This window comes from Lytechinus pictus, chromosome 15 (assembly GCF_037042905.1).
Source record: "Lytechinus pictus isolate F3 Inbred chromosome 15, Lp3.0, whole genome shotgun sequence".
NCBI lineage: Eukaryota > Metazoa > Echinodermata > Echinoidea > Temnopleuroida > Toxopneustidae > Lytechinus > Lytechinus pictus.
Genome location: NC_087259.1, coordinates 7,330,305 through 7,355,673, shown reverse-complemented (window position 1 = coordinate 7,355,673; position 25,369 = coordinate 7,330,305). Strand labels below are relative to the sequence as shown.

At 36.1% G+C, this 25,369-nt stretch overlaps 1 protein-coding gene across 6 annotated transcripts; it reads right to left on the bottom strand.

Annotated features, from left to right (window-relative positions):
• Positions 1–397: 397 nt before the first annotated feature.
• Positions 398–19,761, bottom strand: LOC129277693 (retinol dehydrogenase 12-like). 6 transcript variants are annotated; one of them, XM_064110224.1, is made up of 9 exons: positions 19,634–19,761; positions 14,800–15,139; positions 13,158–13,324; positions 12,209–12,380; positions 10,833–10,958; positions 5,905–6,069; positions 5,367–5,525; positions 4,034–4,179; positions 398–2,285 (listed from the first exon to the last, which is right to left on the bottom strand). In XM_064110224.1, the coding sequence occupies exons 2-8, from the start codon at positions 15,092–15,094 to the stop codon at positions 4,046–4,048; spliced, it is 1,218 nt and encodes a 405-aa protein (XP_063966294.1). In that variant the 5' UTR covers positions 15,095–15,139; positions 19,634–19,761; the 3' UTR covers positions 398–2,285; positions 4,034–4,045. The 6 variants fall into 6 exon arrangements, with proteins under 6 accessions (XP_063966294.1, XP_063966295.1, XP_063966297.1 ...); XM_064110225.1 differs by having other exon boundaries at positions 19,623–19,741; XM_064110227.1 differs by having other exon boundaries at positions 14,800–15,135; positions 19,623–19,669.
• Between the last annotated feature and the right edge of the window lie 5,608 nt (positions 19,762–25,369).

Below are 25,369 nucleotides of genomic sequence, written 5' to 3'. Positions count from 1 at the left end.
CCCCCCCAAAAAAAAAGAGACAGGAAGCATGTCCAAAATTATTTGTGTATCCCTCCCCCTTTCTCTACCCCTCATCACGCCCCCTCCCTTCCCCCTCTCTCCCTCTCCTTCCTCTCTTTCTTTATCTTGAGTCCCGTTTCATAAAAACTTGTTATAATAACAAATGCCTAATTTCTATGACAAGTTTTCTATTCAGCCAATCAAATGGAATGATTTCAGTAGCTTTAAACTGTTATTGCAAATTTGTAATGATAATACATTTTAAGAAACAGGATCCTGGTGCCTCTAATAAACAAATTCAAGGCTCCCCCCCTTTCTCACTTCCTCTCTCCTAATCAAATAAGTGCAGCATTCAGACTTTTCATCCACAACAAAACTACACACATGACAAGTATCATGATTTTCTTTCATACACAACGAAAGAAGAAAATATATGATTTTAATCAATAGAATCTCATACACTGATTTTTAGGCTTGGTTCACAAGGGCAGTTTTGATTGGCAAGACGACTTGAAAATAATTGAAATTTCATATCTTCCATTTGATTGAATGATTAACATAGTACTTCTGTCAAGGTGAACTACTTGGATAAAGAGTTCATGGATGTATAACATGGATATATATGAGCAATTTATAAACTGCATTTTTTTGGAAATTTTCATTATAATCAATTAATCATAATCAATTAATCATTAACATAATTACATAATATTTTGAACCCTCATGGTTTTATAAATCTAAACAGAATTTAGCAAAATATACATTCAACAGAAATATGAATCAAAATTTTGATTAATATTTTTGTTGAAAATATATTATGTATAATAGGCTTCGTGTAGTTGTGTGATATTTTCACACAACTACACGAAACCTATTATACATAATATATGTTCCACAAAAATATTAATCAAAATTTTCAGACCCCCCAATAAATCATACAACCAAAAGAAACTTTAGGCCTGCCATAAACGGCTGTTATGCACATACTTAAATAAATACAACTTTAGTATCATCAAACATGGTGATAGGGATTAGATCTATGTGACTGAAGTTATTTCATAAATGTATATCATTTTGAACAAAAATGAGCTGATATTACTTATAGATGTTCAGTGGTAATAGTAGTACTATAAAATGTTTTTAGAATAGAAAATTCAATGAAGCCCTCGATTAATTGTTGAAATTACTGGTCAAATGGCAGGAATCTCATCCTTTTCTGGTCATTTCATTTAAAAATTTTGCAATAAGATTAGTATCTTAGATAATTAAGGGAATATCTTGATGAAGTCTGAAGTTTGATTAATTTTATTTGATAAATGCTGAGAAATTACTAAAAGTGATAAAGGACATAAATAAGAATTGAAAAAAAAAAAGTTATGCGAATTAGCACCAACTAAATGTGAAAACAACAATGCATAGATGGTATTGTACAAAGGTGGAATAAGTACAGTTTTAGAGTTGTTTACTTATAAAAGTAGATGAAAAAGATAAAACCTTCTATGGAATTCATAAAGAATATGAAGAAAGGAACAAAAAATGAAAGAACAAAGCTATTTCCATGCGTATGCCTAAGTATTCCAGAAATGACATAAAAATATGATAATAATGACAATATGGCATGATATACAAAGATATTTAGATATAAATATTTTTATCACAAACATGAGCAAATATCAACAGATCTTATACTGGGTTTCTACTCCATTTCATTCATCCTTTACAAAAAAAGAAAGAAAAAAAAAACCCATTAGTATAAAGGAAGCAAACAATAATACTCAAAGTTTGCAAAACAAGTTGGTTATTATACATACAACTCAAAAGTGAGATCACTGTGGAATTATGAGTCTTTAAATTGGCATTTTGGGTTAGCCAGGGAGTGCTTTGCAAAGCTGTGCATGAAGTTTGTAAATTCACCAATAAATGGAAAAATGCAGCCAAACAAGTTTCTTTGAATATCAAACTGCATAAAACATTAATGCCAGTTGTGGTCATAAATCAAAAAATGAGTTCAAACATAATGCCATGAAATAAATGCCCTAGTATTAACATTGTATGAATGAAAAAGTATGTGCCCAATTATTCTGGTAAAGAATGTGTAGTTTCTGAGGAATTATCAAAACAAGCATGCACATTCACTTTTAATGTATATAAGTGAAATTTCAAATTACTTCACCATGGCACCTCGCACTGATACACAGAATGTTTTCATCCCGGGATAGCTTTGAAGCTGCTGAAAGGGATTATTCTTCAAGGTTCAAGGTTCGAGGTCATTCCAGCCAAATTTACTAGAATACAAAAATAAAACAAACAAAAGTTTCAAGACACTGTGACCTGTCCCATTAAGCCTCTCTTGCCAAAATTTAATAAATTTTCTCAGATGAGGAAAGATTGTAATTATTACAATCATTTTCATGAAGAATCTTTCTGATGATTTTAAAAACACTTTCAAAGTCCTCTTTAATGGTAATTTTCATAGTATTACAGCCATCTTTGGCATCTGACATTATTTCAAAAGTTACAGTAAAATGTACAAAATAGAGAGAGGGGAGATTGGGGTTAGTTGGAACCCAGGGTAAGTTAAAATATTGTAATTTTCTTTAACACCTATAAATAAATTTATGCAATACTGCCCTCAATTTCTTGCCATTAGCAACAGCCATCCACCTCATTACAGACAACACATGTGCAACAAGCCTGGTGAAGTTAAGATATATATATATATATATGGGGTAAGTTTGAACACTTGAGATGGTCTTGTTCAAGGTGGATTTTTCAGTAACCATCATAGAGTTAACAAATTTTATGGGTACTTTGTAGCCCTTAGATATATGCTTTAAGCTGATATATTGTTTCTTAAATCAAATCTATTTGGACTTTACAGCCATTTTTGTCAAAAATGTTCCAACTAACTCCAATCTCCCCTACTCTTTAAGCTTCCAATAAGTATAAAGGGTAACCTGAAATTCTACAGTACATGTGACCATGGACAAGAAGAGGAATGGATGCCATTTGTTCTTCTGCTTGTGCAATATTACATATCAATACAGCTTAATTCATACATTTATTAATCTATATCCATCCATCCATTTTCATTAATTAGTTGGGGATAGCATAGGCTTTAGAATGAGGATGATTTCTAAATATAAGCTCTCAGAGTAGGAAAAATTTACCTGAATGCACTGTTTGTAATACTGTAATTGCCACTTATTGAAAATGTGACAAAATAATATAGACGAATCAAGCATTGCAAGAAAGTTGCCTTGCAATTGAACTTAAATCCAATACAAATTTGCTTTTACAGGGTGTCCCACAAAAAATGCTAATGGCACTCTATATAGATGGGTATAATATTAAAATCATTACATTGTTACTTACATTTATTATATTACATTGTATTTTTTTTTATATCTTTACACCTGTAAACTACTATTCATTTTCTACAACTGGATGAAATTTTAAGTGATCTGGTCCAATATTCACAAAGATATACAAACAATTTTCATTACACATCAGAAAACCTCTCCATAAAAGTTTTGTATTAAGTGGTATGTGTAGTCAGGTTTAGTCATTTTTGGTATCATTTTTTGTTTGATTTAATAAATATGTCATATTAATGGCTTAAACCTTGATTTCTTAAATTTAAGTATGGGTCCATAAGTTGTAGGCCCAAATCTAAATGAAAATAAATATGGGAGACTGCAGATATAAGTTGACTACGTACTCTATTCATAATACTTTATATAACAAAAATTGGATTGATAGGCGAGTGCTAATAGAAGGCTCTTATCTCTGTATCCAATCGACCATATTGCATAATATCTTAGCCAGTTGTATATAATAAATGCTAGTTTACGATTCTAAAATTACATACAATTTGATTTGGTAATTTTCATATTATACTCATTAAGGATGCTATTAGAATTTTTTTTGACTTGACTAGGAACTAAACATTAGTTTCTTGGAAAGCCCTATTAAAAACTATTATAACAAATGGGTAAAAGACAAAGTGGGGTGCACAATGGGGGGCATTCACCATTTTGGGCAGTTACATGGTCTTGGCGGCTTCGTACTGGACAAGATCTGCCGAGATATCCCATAGCCTCTTGCCGACCTCAGGGTCTCGGGATTCTGCAGAGCTGTCCATCATCTTGAAATCAGAGGAGTGTTTCCCACTCAAACCTAATAGATTAAACGAGACATTACAGTAATAATAATAATAGCTGGATTTATAAAGCGCTTTTTGCCTGAGGATACAAAGCGGTGCTATTATTACCCCGGCTTTAGCTCGAGCTTCTATCACCCGCGCTCAGTGCATGCAAGGAATTACTCCCGTCGGGTACCCATTCACCTCACCTGGGTCGAGTAAAGCACAGTGTGGATAAATTTCTTGCTGAAGGAAAACACGCCATGGCTAGGATTCGAACCCTAGACTCTCTGTTTCAAAGGCGAGAGTCAGAACCACTAGATCACGACACACCCACCCACAGTAGGGAGACACTTACAAAAATACAATAGACAAGAAAGCTGTGCAATATCTTTTTCGAAGCTCTTTGCGGCTTTCGTGATTTTCCCATTATTTCTTGTATTTGCTAAATTTTACATTCATATACTCATATATTCTGTCATTACTTCAATTTTTCAGTTTTATCTTTTGAATGTATTCAATTTGTTTTTTTCTCAAGAGAAATAAATTTGATCGATCAATAGCATGATAGTATAAAAACATTGTGACATTCAATCTTTCACGAATAGCCATTATCCCCACTGCACCAAAAGCAGCGAACATTTTATTCACGGAAAGATTGATTAAAAACTGCATTTCATTAAGTGATGCGATGTTTGCCCAGGGTGAAACGGAATTATATAGGAGAGGAAATATATAGTGTTCTATATGGGACATCTACATTGAATATGACAGAAGAAAGACCATAACAAAGAAAAAGAGGACACTTGTATGTCAGGGGTGGGAAGGAAAGTCATTGAATGTTTTCTCTTCCTGTTTTCATTGTGTTAATTCATTTCTCATTAATTAAATAAAAACCAATTTAATGTGGTAACGAGTGGCCACAATATCATAATGCTTTATACATGGAAGACACAGAAAATGGGTTGATTTCTACAGACTTAAATGACAATTCCCTTTCAAAAAAAAAAATTCCTTCCCCCCCCCCAAAAAAAATAAATGACATGCTTTAATACACACAATCTATGATAATTCCCATTCCAATCCAAAAAAAGAGATAAAATTCCTCCCCCCCCCCAATGACATGCTTTAAGATACATACAATGCCAACTTAGGGTGGGGGCACATCCCCCTATAAGCCCCCTCTGATATGCCCCAGCCCAAAGGTATATCATCCCCTTACCTTTAAAATCTGGACTAGTTGCAACGTAATGGATCATTCCGCCACCGTGTTCTAGGTTACGCGTCACACCTATCAGCTTCAGGAGGGGGGTGAATATCGCCATTTTGATCTTAGCCATTGTCGTCTCGTTGCGTCCAAGACCAGTGGCTGGTATGAAACCTGAAAAAGTATATTTAAAAAAATATGAAACGGGACCACGGAAAAAATTCTTGACCCCGCAATTGGGTGAATATCTATTCAATACTCTACTGTACAAGCTGAATATTTTGCGGTGGTTTTATATTTTGAGAATTTTGTGACTTACCGTCCTGAAAATTTTCACTTCCTGATATTTCTCTACAAAGTGAATGCAAATAAAGTAAATTCACGAAAATATACTGTTACAAATTCCCAGTCTCGAAGCAAGACTGTGAAAGTAGATGGACGCGAAATATATAGCGTATTAACAGTTTACGGCATCACCCGCTCATTGATTTAATCAGTCAACAGTCTGCAGGATCTGCAGACCACTGTGTTATGGAGTGCGAAAGTCATTTACCTGGACAAAGCGTGTTTGATGTGACCTTTGACCCCTCTAGTCTCCTGGCAAGCTCAACGGAAAAGGCGCAGTTTGCAAGCTTGGAGTTCCTGTAGGCCAGCAACCCATCAAATGGTTGACTCTCCTCCAGCATCAGGTCATCAAAATCGAGATGGGGAGGGGAACCTAAAATCATTTTTTCGAAAAGAAAAAGTTTCATAAAATCAAGGTGAATCGTCCCATCACGTCGCAATTCGCTCCACATTTTTTTAAAGATTATTACACAAAAACTCATTTGTACAGGGGATTTTTACATAGGACTATACAAACCTTAGTTGAGATCGAGCTTCTCTCTTAAAGGAGAATGAAACTCTTGGAGCAAGTTAGCTTTTGTGAAAGCAGAAAAATCAAAGAATAAGATCAACAAAAGTTTGAGTAAAATAGGACTAGCAATAGAAGACTTATGAGCATTTGAATGTCGAGATCACTAATGCTATGGAGATCCTCCCATTGGCAATGCGACCAAGATCTGTGATGTCACACACGTACAACTCTCCCATTTGGACACTGAAAATATACCCCAAAACATCTCTTTTTGCTCATTCTAATCATATGACAAACGATTCATCAATGATATAATGTTGTGAAACCTCTGTACTTGTCATCTCATAAAGAGAACACCTCACCTTGTGATAGACTCTATAAAAGTGAGAATATAAGTGAAATAAGTACTAAAGTAATGAGGGAGTTGTACGTGTGTGATATCACAGATCTTGGTCGCATTGCTGTTGGGAGGATCTACATGGCACTAGTGATCTCAATATTCGAATGCTCATAACTTTCTTATTATTCATTCAATCTTCCTCAAACTTTCAACAATATGTTTCTTTGATTTTTCTCTTTGATATGGATTCAGCTGGTTTCAAGGGTTTCATTCTCCTTTAAAGGACAAGTCCACTCCAACAAAAAGATGATTTGAATAGAAAGAGAAAAATAAAACAAGAATAACACTGAAAATTTCATCAAAATCGGATCTGAAATAAGAAAGTTATGACATCTTAAAAATTTCACCAAACAGTTATATGCACAGCCTGGTCAGTATACAAATAAGGGGACCGATGACATCACCCACTCACTATTTCTTTTGTATTCGATTATATGAAATATTAAATATTTGAATTTTCTCCTCAATGTCATGTGAGCAAAGTTTCATTCCTCCCTTAACATGTGGGATTTGATTGTTTTAACATTTTTGTGGTTCAAACAAGATGGTCATAATTGCCATATCCATAAAAAATGAAACATTGTATAATTCAAACAATAAAAAACAAAAGAAATAGTGAGTGAGTGACATCATCAACTCTCTCATTTGCATATCACTGTTTTGTGAAAAATAAGCGAAACTTTATAATGCCATAACTTTCTCATTTTCCATCCGATTTTGATGAAATTTTCAGCGTTATGCTAGTTTAATTTTTCTCTGTTTATTCTAATCAAAAATTTTCTGGGGTGGACTTGACCTTTAAAGAATCTATCCAAATTTTGTAAAGTAATCATGTCGAAGTTCAAATAATTTTGTTGTCTTTCCTTTTTTCATGCACTTCCAGTTGTTGAATTGGTCTTTTTAAAATTAATGTACATGTACGTAGTTCAGACTATTTTTATGCCATGTTATTAGTCCATATATTTTATTTTCGATTCGTGCCTTTTACCTGTTTGTTGTAAGAGTCTGATATTTGAAGCTTTTGTTATCTTTTAACTTTTTTATGTATATCTATATTTGTTGTTTTTGTTACACTTTTGTATTTCTTCCATGCCCCTGAAGGGGCCGTATAAGAAATAAAAATCACTGTATCACTCTGCATTAGGTCATGAGTGAAAAGCTCTTTTAAATGCTAATCAAATTTGGTAAGCAAAAGTAAAAACAAAATGGAAGAAGGAAAGTGCGAGTACAGTATGTAGACCATGAGGTGATTTGACCGGTCACGACCAAGCAAGCTACATGTAAGCATTGAAAAATCAGAACACACTGACGCATGTAACGTCATGAACCATGTTGCGTAGTGCTGCAGCTGAACCGCTGTACGGAAAATCTCTCCAAACATGGCACTTCCGAATCGAACTGAACACGAAGGCTTGTTTTGTAGGTTCAGTACCCATGTACTTATTTTGGCAGGGGCATCGTGAATTAAAGTACTAGACCATTATTTCATTCATTGAAGCAAAGATAAAGTAATTACAGAATTAGGAGCTTAGCTTTCTTTCTTTTCCAATATTTTTACAATACTTTTAATAGATCATGTCAAGCTATTATAAATCATATCTATATCTGTCTTATGTGGTGATAGAGAATGAAAAAAAAATAATTATGATATCTCTGTATACAAAAAGAAAAAAAAAATTGTACAGCCTGTATGTCTCGTTATAAGTCAGAATGCCTTGAAAATTTTGCGATTTACAGAGCAATTTTTTCTTCTTCTTAATTACTAAAATGATTGGGCACATAATATTCATTCATGTACAAAAACACTTCATGAAAACTTGGTTTATACTTCATAACCCAATTACATGTATGTGAGTGCTACTACATTTGGAGATTTGTTGTACCATGATATATAATCATATCCCTATGATTTTTTTTAACACACCCTGTACTGAAAAATACTGGTATTTAATTATATTCACAAGCAATTGACGTGAGAGTTGATACAGTACATCAACCGAATGGTTTATTTCCAATTCGTGTAATTGCCAACTTGTCAACTATAATTTGGTCTACCATCAGTTCGTCCACTCATTCCACATGGTCTACTGTCATTTAGTCTAATGCCATTCCGTAAAATAACCATTTGGTCCATTAGCCATTTAGTCCACATACCATTTGGTCTACTTGGACTAAGTATTCAATTGTGCAAAATGAATGAAAATGAAATGGATATTAGACCAACTGGTTATGAGACGAAATGGTCATACAGTACATGTAGACAGAACGGTGATTAGAGTAGACGGAGTGATGATTGGACCAAATGGTTGTTAGACGAAACGTTGATGGACGGAATGGCATTAGACTAACTGAAAGTAGACCATGTGGTGAGTAGACGAGTTGGCAGTAAAAAATTGGGAATTTACCTACAGAATGAGTACCGTAAGTAACGGTGTATTAACCGCACCTTTTTCTCGGCGGGATATAAGCAAAAGTCGGGGGTGCGGTTTATCCAGGTGACGGGTCTGAGCCCGCCCGCGTAACCCCTCCCGAACATGTAAGAAGTCTGCCAGTTCACAACACATCGAGTGGCCGGGCGTAGCCGCCCAGGGCAATGTCGTTTAGAGGGGTATGAGCCGCGGGTAATGGGAAGCGATTATTACGATCTTAATCAAATAGTGTCCATAACAAATGCACCCACCTTCATGACACTAATTTCGACTTTATTCTCGATTCAAAGCAGCGAAGTTCCCTGGCTAAGTTCAAAGAGACGCCAAGCATTCTCGGTAATAATTTGTCACAGCTGAACAAGAGCCGAGAGCTAGCTTGCGTTGTATTGTGATTTTAGTGCGACGTAAGCTGGCGCTATTCATTTTAACCCCTCAAAGTCCCGTTTCGCGCCAGCTTATTTTTTTCTTTCCTGTTTGCTTTTCATAAGATACCATGTACACCGTGCACCACGTATGAGAGAGACGGCAAGAAACCGTAAAACAACTGGAAAAAATGCAAATTTCTTTGTTTCTTGAACCTTCCTGTAATCCCGTATCCAAAATTCATGCTAAGCCATCGAATGCTAGACAAATTCTGAAAGTGATTGTGAGGTTGTGATGCAAGAAATGTGAAAGATACAGTTCACAATTCGATAAGATGTACTGGTAGTGGTACCGTATCGAAGTTTGCAATGTACATGTACAAGAACGGCAGTGCTGTGTGTGTGTACACTGTGACTGTGAGGTGAGTGAGTGTGTAAGTGGCCAATATTGTCGGGACCTTTCTTTCTTGCTAACATTTGTAGATGAATTGATCAAGAACAGCAGATTTCCGCATACCGGTAATCTCTTTGAATACTTTGAAATCTTTAACTTAGTTTTTGTTTCTTCGTACCTCAAATATGCATGTAAATGTGAGGATTTTTTTTTTAAATTTTTTTTTTAGTCCAAAGTTGGGGGTGCGGTTAATACACGGGTGCGGTTAATACACCGTTACTTACGGTATATGACATTTCATTTGATACACAATTCGATGCAATAAATAATCTGCTTAAAAATGTAGAGATTTTAAAGCAGCATAATAATGTATGCATGCATCACAAAGTTTAATTTTTTTAATTTCATTGATTCAATGCATAATACATACTGCATGTGCATACAATCATAAGACTGTTTATTGACAAGATAACAATACAAACATTGATAAGACAATTACTGTACAAGTAGATTCCTACAAATAATCAGTACATATCTATCTCCTTAAAATTCAAAGTGATTAAATAAACATTAGTCGGTTCCTTATCATATGACCCATTAAAATATGAAATGGAAACGTTAGAAATCAGAATTTTGCATGATACCATCAGTATTCTTATTTTTCAGTATGAAATACAGAAAATCCATAATACTTGGCAGTTCAGGGGCCCGTCTTACAAAGAGTTACGATTGATCAAATCAATCGTAACTCTATGGAAATCATCAGTGTCATAAATTTTTCTACAGGAAATTTGCACAATGTCCTTTGTAAACAAAGAGAAGCACAGTGAATCTTTAAGAAAACAATTAATGCATGAATATACATCATAGCTAGAAAATATTCTAGACAAACATGCGTAATACACATTGACGTTGCTGGCCGTCCATAGCTGCGATTGATCGGATCAATCGCAACTCTTTGTAAGACGGGGCCCAGATCTGAGATTTACAGCGTAGCAATTGTCGCCGGAGCAAATGTCACGGGATCCCGTCAAACCTACCTCCCATTCGAGCACTCTTGGCAGGATCGTGTAGCATGGACGCCGTGTTCACGATCCTCGCTTCTCCGCAAGCCTCCGACGTCTTCTTCAGCACATCCATAAGAAGGTGGGTCAACAGAAAATGACCTGTGTACATAATACCGGAAGATAATCAATCAAAATGAGCTACATTCTTCAAAATATAAATACAGATTGATATCCAAACCCTTTAATGGGCCTTCCTAAGACTTTGCATGAGTGAAATCCTGTCAGATTATTTTTCAAACTTAAAAAAACAAAAACATTTGCCTCGTCTCAAAAGTCATTTTATCAATGAAATGAAGTCTAACAACTAACTAAAGAAAAATCAAATTCAAGAAAAGTTCAAAAATTCAAAATAAAGAATAATAAAAAATAGCATAAGTGCAAAAAAATGGTGCCCGTTGATATTACCTATTTTCTCTGATATCAGTGCCTAAATTTCTGTTCTTTTAAAGTGGTACTAGTATCCAGCCTACCAAATGCTCATAGCAAATGCTGAAATATTATCCCCCAACCCCTCTCAATTATTCATTTCTGTTCTCCAATTCTTGATGATTAAACTTCAAACTTCAGATTAAAAAAGTGGTCTTGTCGAGCAGGTGGTTATTATGGACATGCTACGATAATGCATGTTGCAAAAGTGAAAATTAATCAAGCAAAGCGAAATTCTGGTCTTTGTAGAACTGTGTGGTGATCATTCTGACTGTAGCATTCAACACAGAAAACCTAAAGCATTCAACATGTACTTGTTAGAGCAAAACCATGTGAGTCAACAGAAAACTAAAAACGCAGACCTGCCAACCTCTGGGAATGAAAAATTGTATTCTGTGATTAAAAAAAACTGTATTTCATAATAAAATGCGTGGTGCGTGCGCTCGTCACGGCACTCAAGCTGCATGCCAGCTAAAATGTGCACTGCTCTTGCAGATGAAAAAATAAAACATTGAAACATGTGCATATCTAACCCTGGTTTTAACAAAATGATTTTTTTTAAAAGTTACCTGAAATTACATTAATCCAATGACCATAGTTGTGAAAGTTTTATGAAATAGAGACATATAGAGATGATTTTTCTCAATAAATAAATAACGATTTTGTGAAGAAAAAAAATCATATTTATAAAAGAAAAAAACGTACTGTCGTATTTTGGTTGCAAAAACGTACTAAATATGCCAAAAATGTACTGGTTGGCAGCTCTGAAAACATGGTATGTTACTCTGATGAATGTATGTCCAAAGCTTGTGCTCTCCATATTTAATGCTGATTTTGCAGTACCAAACACCATTAGTTCTTTTGTTTGTTTGCTTTCTTGGTGTCCCCTGAAAGTTAGACCTCGATTCTACTTAATAGCGTACCTAAATGGTTGACCCCAAAGGTCATTTCAAAGCCATCTTCCGTCTCCAATCGGTCATTGCTTGAGAAGCCTGTCGTTAGGCCCGCATTGTTGCACAGCGCATGAAGAGGTTTCCCGGTTGCGTGGAAGGCATCAGAAAATTCTCTAACAGACTTCAAGGAATTCAGATCAAGCTGGATGAAAAAGATGAAAGCCATGAAAATGAGAACGAGACATCTTGTTTTAACTACTAGTAGTAGAAGTAGTATGGTTTTATTTACTGATCATAGCAGCCCATAGGCTGAATTACATTCAGTTTACAAGACAAAAAAATGCAATCACAATACAGAGTAATACAATATAGACAATGAGTTTAATACAATATTGCACAGACAATCGTGGAGAAAAGGGAAAAAAAGATCGAGGAAAAAGGACAGTGAGAACAATAAAGACAATAGAGTGGAAAAGGAGTGAAAGATAAAGTCATTATATAAGAGAGAGGGAGGGGGATACGAGCTCTTCAAATTACGGGGGGGGGGGGGCAAGAAATGAGAGGGAAGGGATGAGGATGAACAGGAAGAGGGGTATCAAGAGATGAAGAAATTTGGAATTAGAATACAGAATAGAAAGGAGAGGGAGGAATTAGAAATTAGGTGATCAACAGAGAGGGAGAAGAAAAAAATTCACTGAAGCCATGTAATCTGTTGTGTGAAAATTAAAAAATTATTTTGTGCAAACAAATCGAATCTCCATACTGCATCATGAACACAAAACATCTGAATATTAATCTTTTATACAATCATCAATTTGATGGTAATATTAAGAACCATGATATCGGCTTATCATATTGGTGATCTTGATATATTTACAGCAAACAATAGTTCTATAGGGCATTGTATGAAAACTGTACATACAGTAATAAAGAAATCAAATCGTTAGTCAATGAGCAAATTACTACTAAATTAATTTACCTTCATGAAAGATACTTTAGCTCCCGGGACTTTTTTCTGGACTTGGCTGACTGCTTGGTTTGCCTTTTCTTCGCTCCTGCACGCCAGGATTACCTCAAACCCGTCTTTAGCAAACTTCTCCGAAGCAACCAGGCCAATACCAGTGTTTGCACCGGAGATTATCACCACTTGAAAGGTAATGAGAGATAAAAACAACTATACCAAATCAGTAAGTCAACAATAAAGCATTTTTTTTTTCTTTTTTTTTTTAAACAAGTGCACACCTAGTTGCTAGTAATGCATATACTATAGCATTTCCATTTATTTGAAAGCTGGATAAAAGAGCATTGTAGATTGAATAAATTACCGGGTATTTATTATTTATTTATTTATTGGTATATGCACATATATTGACCAGCAGCAGGGCTGAAAGGGTCAATTTACAATAATAATACAAAGTACAAAAAAACATAACAAGTACAGTGAGTATAATTTTGGCCTAATGATTGAATGGCATTGCTCACGGACATAGGTTCCGTGGCCGCGGATCGAACCCCTGACTTTCCATGTATAACCAGGCGCCTTAGACCACTCGGCCAAGACACCTGAATCTCCATACTGCTTTATTAATAAGAAAGTAGATCAGAGTTCATCTGTTACATGTTCGTTGAAGCATTTTACAATACAACCTTGTCCTTGGGAGCATTTCATGAAACACACAAATCAGTGATTTTCACCGATTACCGTTATAAGCTACTGAAATCCTTGCATCGGATTGGCTCTGAGCAAATTCATCTATGAAAATCACTTGACCATCTGTTTCATGAAACACTACCCAGGAGGTATCAAGCTAGGGAACCCCCTGAAACCTCTCTGCAAAACAGAGGTGCATATGTCCAGCCAACGTACCTTGAACAAGCAATGAAATTATTCCCGGATACTGGATCAAGCAATGAAATTGTGTCCCGATACTCGATCAAGCAATGAAACTGTCCCCGATACTGGATCGAGTCTTGAAATTGTACCCTTATATGGAATCAAACAATGAAATTGCTCCCCAATACTTGATAGAGTACTGAAATTGTACCCCTTCATGGGATCAAACAATGAAATTGTGCCCCTATACTGGATCAAGCAAAAAAATAATGCCCCGATACTGGATCAAGCAATGAATTTGTGCCCCTATACAGGATTATGCATTGAAATTGTGTCAATTTCAAATTTTGATGCTTTTGACATATTTAGGTGTACATGTAGTTAATCATTTAAAAGTATGAAGGTGTGTTTCCATTTTCACTTTAATTTTGATAACTTGTATGTCATGTCATCCCATATAAATTCCATAATAAAACCCAATTTTTTGCAAAATATTGAAAACAATTTTACCAGAGCATTTCATACGCACTTCTCTGGGGAAATCCTTCCAGTCATGTCCCATTAGCGAATAGGAGTCTATTTAATTATTGAATTAAGGGGTGCCCAGCAGCTTGCATGTGACATCACAAAATAAAATCTTTAAAAAGTCCACAAAAGTTCTATGTTTCTTTGATAGATTTTCATAGATATATTTCAACAATATCTTTCTCTCGTTTTGTTTTCTTCCAAATTTCTTAAATCAACCTGCTCCTCAAACTTTAAGAATCGGATGCTGTCTCCTTTTTACCTCTGGAACTATCATCCTGAGGTTCAACTGCAGCACTTGCTTCCGCTCCTTTTCCTGCATCTATGGCCACCTGGTCCCCTGGTCCTGGACTCGTCTCTTGGACCCCTCCCTCCTCGGGAGCCTTTTCTGTTTGTTCTGCTGTTGTTTGTTCAGTTTGTCCATTTGATTCATCTACTCCTTTAGTTTGGTCAGCCTGCTCTGTTTTTTGGTTAACTTCTTCTGCAGTACTTGGTGTTCCTTCGGCAGCACTTGGCGTTTCTTTTGTAGCGCTTGGTGTAGGTTCGGAGTCAGACATGATTCTTTCTTAAGGCCCTTGACACCCATGCAAGTTAAACTCTGACTGTGCAGCAGTTTAAAAACAAATTGAAAGAAGAACATAAGATTTAATATCACATATAAAATGTATACTGTCTGTATAAAAAAAAAACATGTGCAGCTTGTCTTCTTGTAGACAGGAATAACTGCCTTTTCTGGGGATTTATCAAAAAATTTCTGACATGATTTTACAGTCATTCCCATAGTGAAGCCAATGTAATTCAGCGTAACAGTTAAATGTACAGAGACTGTAGCTTTTGGTCTCACACTAGTCTATGCTTTAACAGGGTGCTACATAACTTTTAAGAAGCACTTGCCCTGTCGGGCAAGTAAATTTTAAATAGTTGGAACATACTTGCCCGAAAATGAATTTCGCTTGCCCCCCAAAATCCTTGAAAACAAAGTTTTACCTTTTCAAAAGAAAATATTCCGGTTTTATAAAACACTGACCTTTTTTTCTCTCTTTTGACATGTACTGATGTTCCTTGTTCTTGCATTTCTTTTTCCAAAGTGATTTTATCTTATTGCCATGACCAAATTTAGGGTCAATATCAAATCGACCCTAATTTTGGTAATTCTACTGTGAAAATTTTGCTTGCCCAATTCGGGCCAGTAGTTTTGGTCTTTACTTCAAAACGCTTGCCTGACTTTAACTTTTCCCGGGCAATCGTGCAAGTGCTTATGTAGCACCCTGCTTTAAAAATAAATTAATAATAGACAAATGCCATGGCCAGTCATTATCATTTATATGACACCTAGGTAGATCCTTGGCGCAATGTACGCGACATATATGCGACAATCAACAGACCGAGTTCGCACTGCATGATCAGATTTTGCATCAAAATTGATTAATTTCCTATGAAAAATAATCTAGTTCTAAGTGTCATATAAACCAAATAATGAATGTTCCTTCATTCGTGCAATGGACAGAATACTTCATTCAGTGAAAGATGAAATGAATGATCCATTCAATTCGGCTATGCCTCATTGAATTGATCTTTTCATCTTTCACCTCATAAAGTGTTCGGTCCATTGCACTCATAAACATTCATTATTTGTATAATAGAGTATAATAGAGTTGCAATGTCATTCATGCATGAGTGAGTAAAAAAATCTGAAGGATTACAAACAAATTACAAACAAAAAACCATTTGGCAGATGGTATCTGAATTTCAAACAGTAAATAATATAGAGCGATCTAGTGCCAATTTTTTATTGATATCTCAATCCAAAAGAAAAGATATCAACGATTAGTTTCTTTAAAATACTCAAAAAATAGTGCTGAATTGAATTCTAATAATTTTATCAAGACAAGTGATTCTATTTTACAGGCATGCTGTCAATTTTTGGACTTGATCAATCAGTCATTCATTTACATAGACAGAAATAACTGTCGTTTCTGGGGATTTATTTTTCAATTTCTGACATTTTACTAGGCCTATCATCTGTATTGGTGAGAGGAGTCAACGTGGTTCAGCGGAACAACAAAAATAAGAGACTGCAGCTTTTGGTCTAATAAATATAAAGCCTCTAGGCCTACTTTGTTAACCATAATGGTAAGAAATCGGTGAAAATGGATAATTGCGCACACAAAGTCAACACAAGCCATGCAATGTTTGATTTTGGAGACAATGCAAGACAAAGCAATCATGCGTTTAGAATAGATCTCATTGCACGCTGAATTAATTTTGGGGGAAGAATGACGATTGTTTCCATGTTATTTTCTTTAATTCAAGATTTCCATATTGCACCCATAATATCATAACCTTGTTCATTGAATGAGTGATTGCACCATTGATACTTATTTTTATTATATAGATGTTATCCAAGAACTATTACCTTTTATCAGCTAATTTGAAGGTAGGGGAGAAAAATAAATCATTACGATTGTTGAATTTAATTGTACGAATGTGCAAGATTGTAATATCAGCGAGCAAAAGTTTGGCAAAGCCCCGGCCCCAGCCAAGGCTTTGGCAAAGGGAGACAAAACCCCAGGGGGGGGGGGGGCCACTTCCATTGACGGGTGGATACCATGCGCGACCATGGGGTCTCGAAAAGCACCCTAAACATGTATTTTCCATATTCTGAAAATGCACCCCTTAAAGGAGAATGAAACTCTTGGAGCAAGTTAGCTTTTGTGAAAGCAGAAAAATCAAAGAATAAGATCAACAAAAGTTTGAGTAAAATAGGACTAGCAATAAAAGAGTTATGAGCATTTGAATGTCGAGATCACTAATGCTATGGAGATCCTCCCATTGGCAATGCGACCAAGATCTGTGATGTCACACACGTACAACTCTCCCATTTGGACACTGAAAATATACCCCAAAACATCTCTTTTTGCTCATTCTAATCATATGACAAATAATTCATCAATGATATAATTTTGTGAAACCTCTGTACTTAATTGTCATCTCATAATTAAGAACACCTCACCTTGTGATAGACTCTATAAAAGTGAGAATATAAGTGAAATAAGTAATAAATTAATGAGGGAGTTGTACGTGTGTGACATCACAGATCTTGGTCGCATTGCCGATGGGAGGATCTACATGGCACTAGTGATCTCAATATTCAAATGCTCATAACTTTCTTATCATTCATTCAATCTTCCTCAAACTTTCAACAATATGTTTCTTTGATTTTTCTCTTTGATATTGATTCAGCTGGTTTCAAGGGTTTCATTCTCCTTTAACAAGTATTGGCGTGTGAAAACCTACCCTTAACAAGTATTGGGAACAAAATGATACCCTGGCTTGGCAAGTATTCCCTGAATTGAACCCCTAAACAAGTACAGCGATATTTTAGTTATGTCACGGACGTCGGTTTTAACTTTACTACATCATTGGGTATACGGCCCAACCTCCCACACCTCGCGCAAATCGGACTCGACACGTAGTGTTGACGGGGCAAAAAGTACATCCCTAATAGTACAAGAGGACAAGATGACATTCAAGAAAAATAATCAAGTTAAGAGCACATTCAACACTCAGGCAACGGGATTTCTCGCAACGAGTAATCAACCTATGGAATGACCTAGACCAAAAGCTTCGGTCTCTGTTATGTTGGTTGTTCAGCTGAACTCCGTTGGCTTCACTCACCAAATACAGAGACCGAAGTTCTAGCGCGATCTGTACAGGGGACTCAATGGCCATATGTTTAAGTGTATAAGTTCGGATAAAACAGGGCTGTGAAGTTGTGCGACAGCCGAGGTAAGTCACTGTTTTTGTTCCTTTTAACTTGATTTTCCCCGGTTTTTTGGCAATTAATGCCAAGAGGAAATATTAATTTGCATTTCGGTCGCGTTAATTTTCAAAAGTTTGATTCATTAAAGACAAAAATTGAAGAGCCCCGACGGGGGGATTTTGCATTGTAAGTCCCCTAATGGTGGCTGCATGATAGCGAGCCGTCTGTGTATGAGGAGAAATTTAAAAAATAAAAAATGTTAAAAAACTCCTCGAAACAGACGGCTGCCAGCTGTCTAGGAATGACCTACCTTCTGAGGTCGTAAACAGTAGCAGTATTAATTCATTCAAATCAAATCTAGAGAAGGCCTGGAAAACCAAGTATAATCGTTTCGACCCAGACACAGAATTTTCACAAATCGTCCAAACCCACACATGCATGTGAAATTGTTACGTTTATAACTGAGGACAAGTTCTAAGAAGATGCAGAGGGGCAAATAAGTCTTCTATACTTTATGCCCAACATCAAGGTAAATCAAGGTAATGTCTAAAACATTTTAGTCTTTTTTATACCCTTGCAAATCTGACCCTATACACATAGCTTTCCTAGCGAAATAGATACCCTTTTTTCAATATTTTAGTGTTTTTGACACCCTTATTACGTTACGTACGTAACGTCCCCTATCTTGAAAAAGACATCCTTTTATGTGTTTTTTGGGTCGCGCATGGTATCCACTCGTCATTCACTCACACGTATTGCGAGGTTAGTATTAGTATACTAATAGTATGCTCGTCATTGTAAGTGGCCCTGCCTGTAGACAAAATTATCAAAGACAATTAAAGTGATTTATCCAAAGAATAATCTAGATCTGACTTTAGAGGAGGATTACTTATTCACATTCTGGGCTCTAGTCTTACAGTATAAAACTGATGTCTAGCTGAAAAGGGGCGGTGCCCGCACCCCCAAATAACGTAACCCATCTATTATGACAGTACGACAATACGCCAGACGGTGGCCTGTACTTATAGAGAAGAAGAAGAGTATAGGCCTAGGCCTAAACACTGCAAGCAGCTAGCTGATCACGGCAAAGGGCACGGTACGCGACGGGCACGGGACGGCCCCTCACCGGATACACTCGATTCAAATCTGCGTGCAAGCAAATCCTCCATCATCATCATTCAGCCCTCAATTTACAGACAAATCACAAAACATTTAAATAACGGATTGCCATACCAGGTACGACCATTTCATGATGAATAAAATGTGCAAGCAAAAGTAATTTTTGTTTGGTTAATAATAATATCGGAAACAAAATTTCACACCTCTTTCTTACTTTGACTTCAGCAGGTAGTTTCCTTCGTGCACGTACGGTATTTTCCGGTACGCAGCGCAAGAAGAAGTACAGTCGAGTTCGCTCGGCAGTTATGTAATCGTCGCGTGCGAGGCGTCGAGCGTGTTATCATGTTATGCCATCAAGTCGCCCCGCCCCCCTCCCCTTCGTATCGTACCCGATCCCCCATAAGAAGCTGCGAACGAGCAAAAGAAAAATGACATGTTTATAATGAAAATCCAATTTTGTGATAGATTTTGACATATTAGGAAAATAATATAACATGCATTTATTTCACCCTTCTCTCTTTCCATTTCTTTCCTTTTCTCTTTTTTTTGTGTGGTTGTGATGAAGAATTGAGGGGTTGGGGGCATTAAGAGCCCCCAAGCCCACCTCCAACCTAAACGCCACTGCTTATCTACCCCACTCACATGAAACGTAGGACACGTAGGATCATTCTTACAATTTTTTCTGATTGATTGATTGATTTTATTTGGCAAGTCACCATGACATATATACAGTAGCATTAAAACAACAGGCTTGCACATCTCAAGACGACCCACGAAAGCTCGAAAGCTTATTTCCAGTGGGGTCCTCGACATATAGAATTAAGATAATAAAATGGTAAAACTATACTATTTACATATCTAAAAAAAAATCAAGAAAAAAAAATCAGAATTTACTATTTACCTATAAATAAGATATAGAGATAATATATACAATAATATAACGAAGAAGAAGAAGAGAAGAAGGAGAAGAAGGAGGAGGACTAGAAGAAGAAAGGGGAGGAGCAAGAGAAGAAGAATTACAGAAGAAAAGGATAGGAGAAGAACAACAGCAAAAACAGCGACAACAACAGCGACAACACGAAGAGGAGAATAGAAGGAAGAGAGAAAAGAAATAGAAAGAATAGAAGAAAGGATAGTAATACCTGGTAGAGAAGAGAAAAGTAATTAAGTAATTTCATAATTAAGTAAGCGCCACAGTAACTGATTTTTTTTTTTACCGTTTGTGTTACTTTGCGACTGGGGATATGTTTTACTTGGCACTAGGGTCAGAAAATCAAATTGATTATTTCCCCCAAATATCTAATGTGGTATTAATTACATGATGGCACAGTAAAAAAAAATACTTAGCACGTTGTTTATTTAAGCCTGTCACTCTAACAACAAGTTGTTTAAATTTTTTTTTTGTAATTCTTTAAACTTATCAAACAACTTGTTTAAAAAAGTTTAAACAGTTCTTTAGATAGTTTAAACAATAGTATTAGAGCGCTTAAGCAACGTGCCTAAATGTTAAACAGCGTTCCTACAGTGGTCAAAACAAAATAAAATTAGACTTCGAATATTATAATCACATTCACGCATATATTTTTTCCATATAGGCCTACATCCACCTACACGCACATCCACACACACACACACCCAGGGGCGGAAATCTCTCCCAAAAGGTAGGGGGGACGAGGGGCTGGAAAATTTGACAAGCAAAAAAAAAAGGGTGATCACCCCAAATTTAAGGTCATTTCGACGAAAATAAATTTGACAAGCAAAAAAAAAGTTATTATCCAAAAATACATGTTTAATTTCGATTTTGAATGATATATTTCTTACCATCATAAAATACCAAATAATGGTAGGGGGGACATTTGATATTGTGTCCCCCCTACTATTTTAGTAGGGGGGACACGTCCCCCTGTCCCCCCTGGGATTTCCGCCCATGCACACACCCACCCCAACGCACCCTTACCCAAAGATAATGCGTTGATGATGCTTCATTTTAATACTGCACTACGCCTTTCCGAGGTGAATCTACGAGAGCTGTACAGGAGAGCATAGGCAGATCCATGGGGGCGAGAGGCCCGCCCCCCCCCCTATTGGCGGAGCAAAAAAAAAAAAGGGGGAGAGCAAGAATAAAAAAGAAGAAAAAAGAGAGGAGAAAAAGAAGGGGAAACAAAAGAGTAGGAAGACGAGTGAATAAAATAAGACGAGGGAAAGACTTGGAAAATAATTTAAAAAAATCTTTCATGTCACTATGAAAAAATTTCGCACGCGCTTCGCGCTCGCATTGCCTTTTAGGTGATTTACATATCTTGCTCAATATGGAGCTTAATCATCAAATTTTGAAGTCAATATACAAAACATATTTCAGCTCGGAAATCGAACTTTCATTATTTTGATTGATTTTTAAAAAGTGCTCTGTAAAAATTTATGTTTTTGTGGTCTGAATATTAACACTTTCTGCTTGCGCTGCGCGCTCGCAAAATTTGATTCGTCAGGTACCTATTATTCTCGTGTATTCCATAAAGTTTTCAAAATATCCTTATTCAGGTCAGATTGTCAAAGCGTATCAGCTAGCGCTGCACGCTCGCATTTTGATTGGTGAATTATGTACATCTCAATATTAATTCTAACACAAACTACTTAAGATCCCCATTTCATGACACTTCATCAAAAATTTCGGCTCGCGATTTGCACTCGCATTGATTGTTGAAAAGATATTAACTCATGCATCTTATTCATAATTACAAAAGAGCTTTAAATGTTCAGTTTTCAGGCCATAATATTACCAGATTTCGCGCTCTCATTAGGCGTATTAAATTAATATATAAGATATTAATTTAATAATCAAATTGTCCCTTTTTCAGAATGGATTATCGACAAGCTTAATCTCGCGCTTAGGAAGAGAAATAAGAAGATAATCATCATTTTCATTATGATGACATAATGTCCTTATAGAATATCCCGTCCTATGTCAAAATTCAAGCTAATAATAAAAAAACATATCAGCTCTTTTTTAACTGTGATCCATATCAACCTCACAATTTTCCTACAAAGTGCTTGAAATACAGAGCTTAAATTGACCCCTTTTCAGATCGGAATATCAAATAATTAAAGCTCGCGCTTCGCGCTCGCTTTATTGATTTTCATTAGTTTAGAATACCCAAATTCTAGGTCGAAATTAGCCTACGCAGCTTGTTCTCTATTTAAATCATTTTCCAGTTTCAGATCAAAATATCAACAGTTTTCTGCTTGTGCTTTGCTCTCGCATTATTAATGTAGGAAGATTTCCAATTACTCATCCTTTTCATGATTTACAAAACATGAATAGAGTGTCCCATGACTTTTCTAGGTTTAACTATCAAATTTTTCCTCTCACGCTTCACGTTCGCATCAATCGTTTAGTTATATACTTATTCTTTTCACGACTACAAAAAGTGCTTAGAATTTAAATTCTTCAGGTAGAAATTTCAGAATTTTCAGCTTGCGCTTCGCGCTCGCATTATTTGATAGTCGAAATATGTAACGTCTTCATGGCTAACAAGCAGCCGTTAACAAATCCTTTTTTGATCAGATCAAAACGTATGTTAAAAATAGATTTAAAATTCTACTCGCGCCCTGCGCTCGCATTATTAATGTATATAAGATATCCAATTACTCATCATTTTCATGATTTACAAAACATGAATAGAGTGTCCCATTTTTAGGTGTAAATCTCGATTTTCTTCCGCTCGCGCTTCGCGCTCGCATCAAATATTAATCTAATGACATTTCGAAGATTTGCATTATTTCGGTGAAACAGTTCTATGAATGTCTTCATGAATATTCAATTACCAAATTGATGATGTCATATCCCTACTAGTTCTTTTTTAAATTACTTTATTACATGACATGTTTATTAAATTTTTTTCATCCAAGAACTAAAAAAATGGATTAAGAACATTAGGTATTAGATATTCACTGCTGCAACTTATTTTATCATAAGAGAGACATAATCATTCATACATGTATATTAAAAAATGAAATAATTACGATAGGCTTTGACTTAAACACCATTGTTTGAGTCGAAAATGTGCCAAAAATGCACTTGTTTTTTGTTACATGCTAAGCACAGTGGACTGGTTAACAGGCAATGAAGATGAAAGGGATAACAACGTTATACATTTACATCTGACCACTCGTTTATGTCTCATAATCTGCTCTGGTTTTTACTCTACATCATTCCCTTTGAACCAGTAGCGTACCTAGGATTTTGCACAGGGGGGCAAAATCGTCCGCCCAAAATTAGATAAGCAAAAAAAAAGGTCTTCAACCACAAATAAAGGATTTCGTACCAGAGTAAAAATTGACAAGCAAAAAAAAAAAGGTCCTCAACAGGATATAAAAAACATTTCGCACCAGAAAAAAAAAAAGAAAAAAAAAAAGTCATCAGCTTCAAAGGAGGGGGCCACTGGTGGCTCGTCAGGGATCAGTTGTGACTCGTCAGGGGGGGGGGGGGGTACGTCTCTTGCATGGGTTGTGACTCGTCAGGGGGCAGTCTGCCCCCCTGCCCCCCATAGGTACGCTAGTGCTTTGAACACATCTAGTAAGTTCAATCCAAACGCCACATATAATTTGACAGATTAAATCGTCTTTGGATTAAATGCATAATGCGGAGACACACGTACGCGCTCAACATGCTCAATTTGCCTAATCATCATCATCAAAATGAAGTTGAAGTGAAACATGGCATACAGCATGGAGCTAATGACGGAGCTCCATGCACAGTTATAGGTCCCTCAAATTATATGTTAAAGAAAAAATGTATATTCTGAATTATGCTGCAAACTTTTTATCATTTTTTGTTACCGTATACAACAAGTATATTTCTAGTTGTATTATACATGCCGCTGAGATGCGGGATGTACTATATCCCCAGAATTTTTCTAGGGGTGTGCAGCTCCCACCTGCTGGAAATGTTGTTGGTATGCTTTAATAATTAGACTTTGTTGAACCTTTTGGGGCGGGATTTGGCCCAAATCACGGACATTCGGTAATCTCTTTCTTTGGGCCTTGTCAAGTTTTTTCTTCACAAACCTGCACCCCTGGCTCAAAATTGTTCCCAGGCCCATGTCCGGAGGGGCCACTTCCATTGACGAGTGGATACCATGCGCGACCAAGGCGTCTTGAAAAGCACCCTAAACGCGTATTTTCCATATTCTGAAAATGCACCCCTTAACAAGTATTGGCGTGTGAAACCCTACCCTTAACAAGTATTGGAAACAAATACAATTGGCAAGTATTTTCCCAGAATTGATCCCCTAAACAAGTACAGCGATGTATTATCCATATTCTGAAAATGCACCCCTTGATTGATTGATAACGAATTTATTTCATTCCAAAATTTCAACAAGGTTACAAAGTAAAGCAAAATATAATATAACATTATGAAATGAAATAGAAACCTTCTGAAAAGCAAAGCTTGTTATTGACAAGTATTGGAAACAAAACGATATACTCTTGGCAAGTATTCCCTGGAATGAACCCCTAAACAAGTACAGCGATGTAGGTATCCTAAGCAGCAGGCCTGTTCATAAAGATTACAGGATTAGAGTATATTTTTATGAACATCGTCAAAATGTTATGATTTTGGTTGAAAATTTCCATGTTTGTGTGAACCTGTGCTCACAAATACCATATCATACTATATTAATTAGATATAAGAAGTCAATTTTCACCAACTTGCCCACTGCCTCCTTAAACTTAATGAAGCATGAAGAAAGCTGACAAGAAGATAGACCTGGAAGCTGGACTGCTGATTCAGCATTCTTCCAGTATTTGCGGTAAGGTAAGGTAAGGTAGGTAAGGTGTGTAAAGCCGTTTGAGATTATTATATTTAAAAAGACCCAAAATATACCAGCTACTTGTTACATAGAAAAAACCCAATCATTTATGTTTTCGGTAAAGAGCTGACAATTTGAAG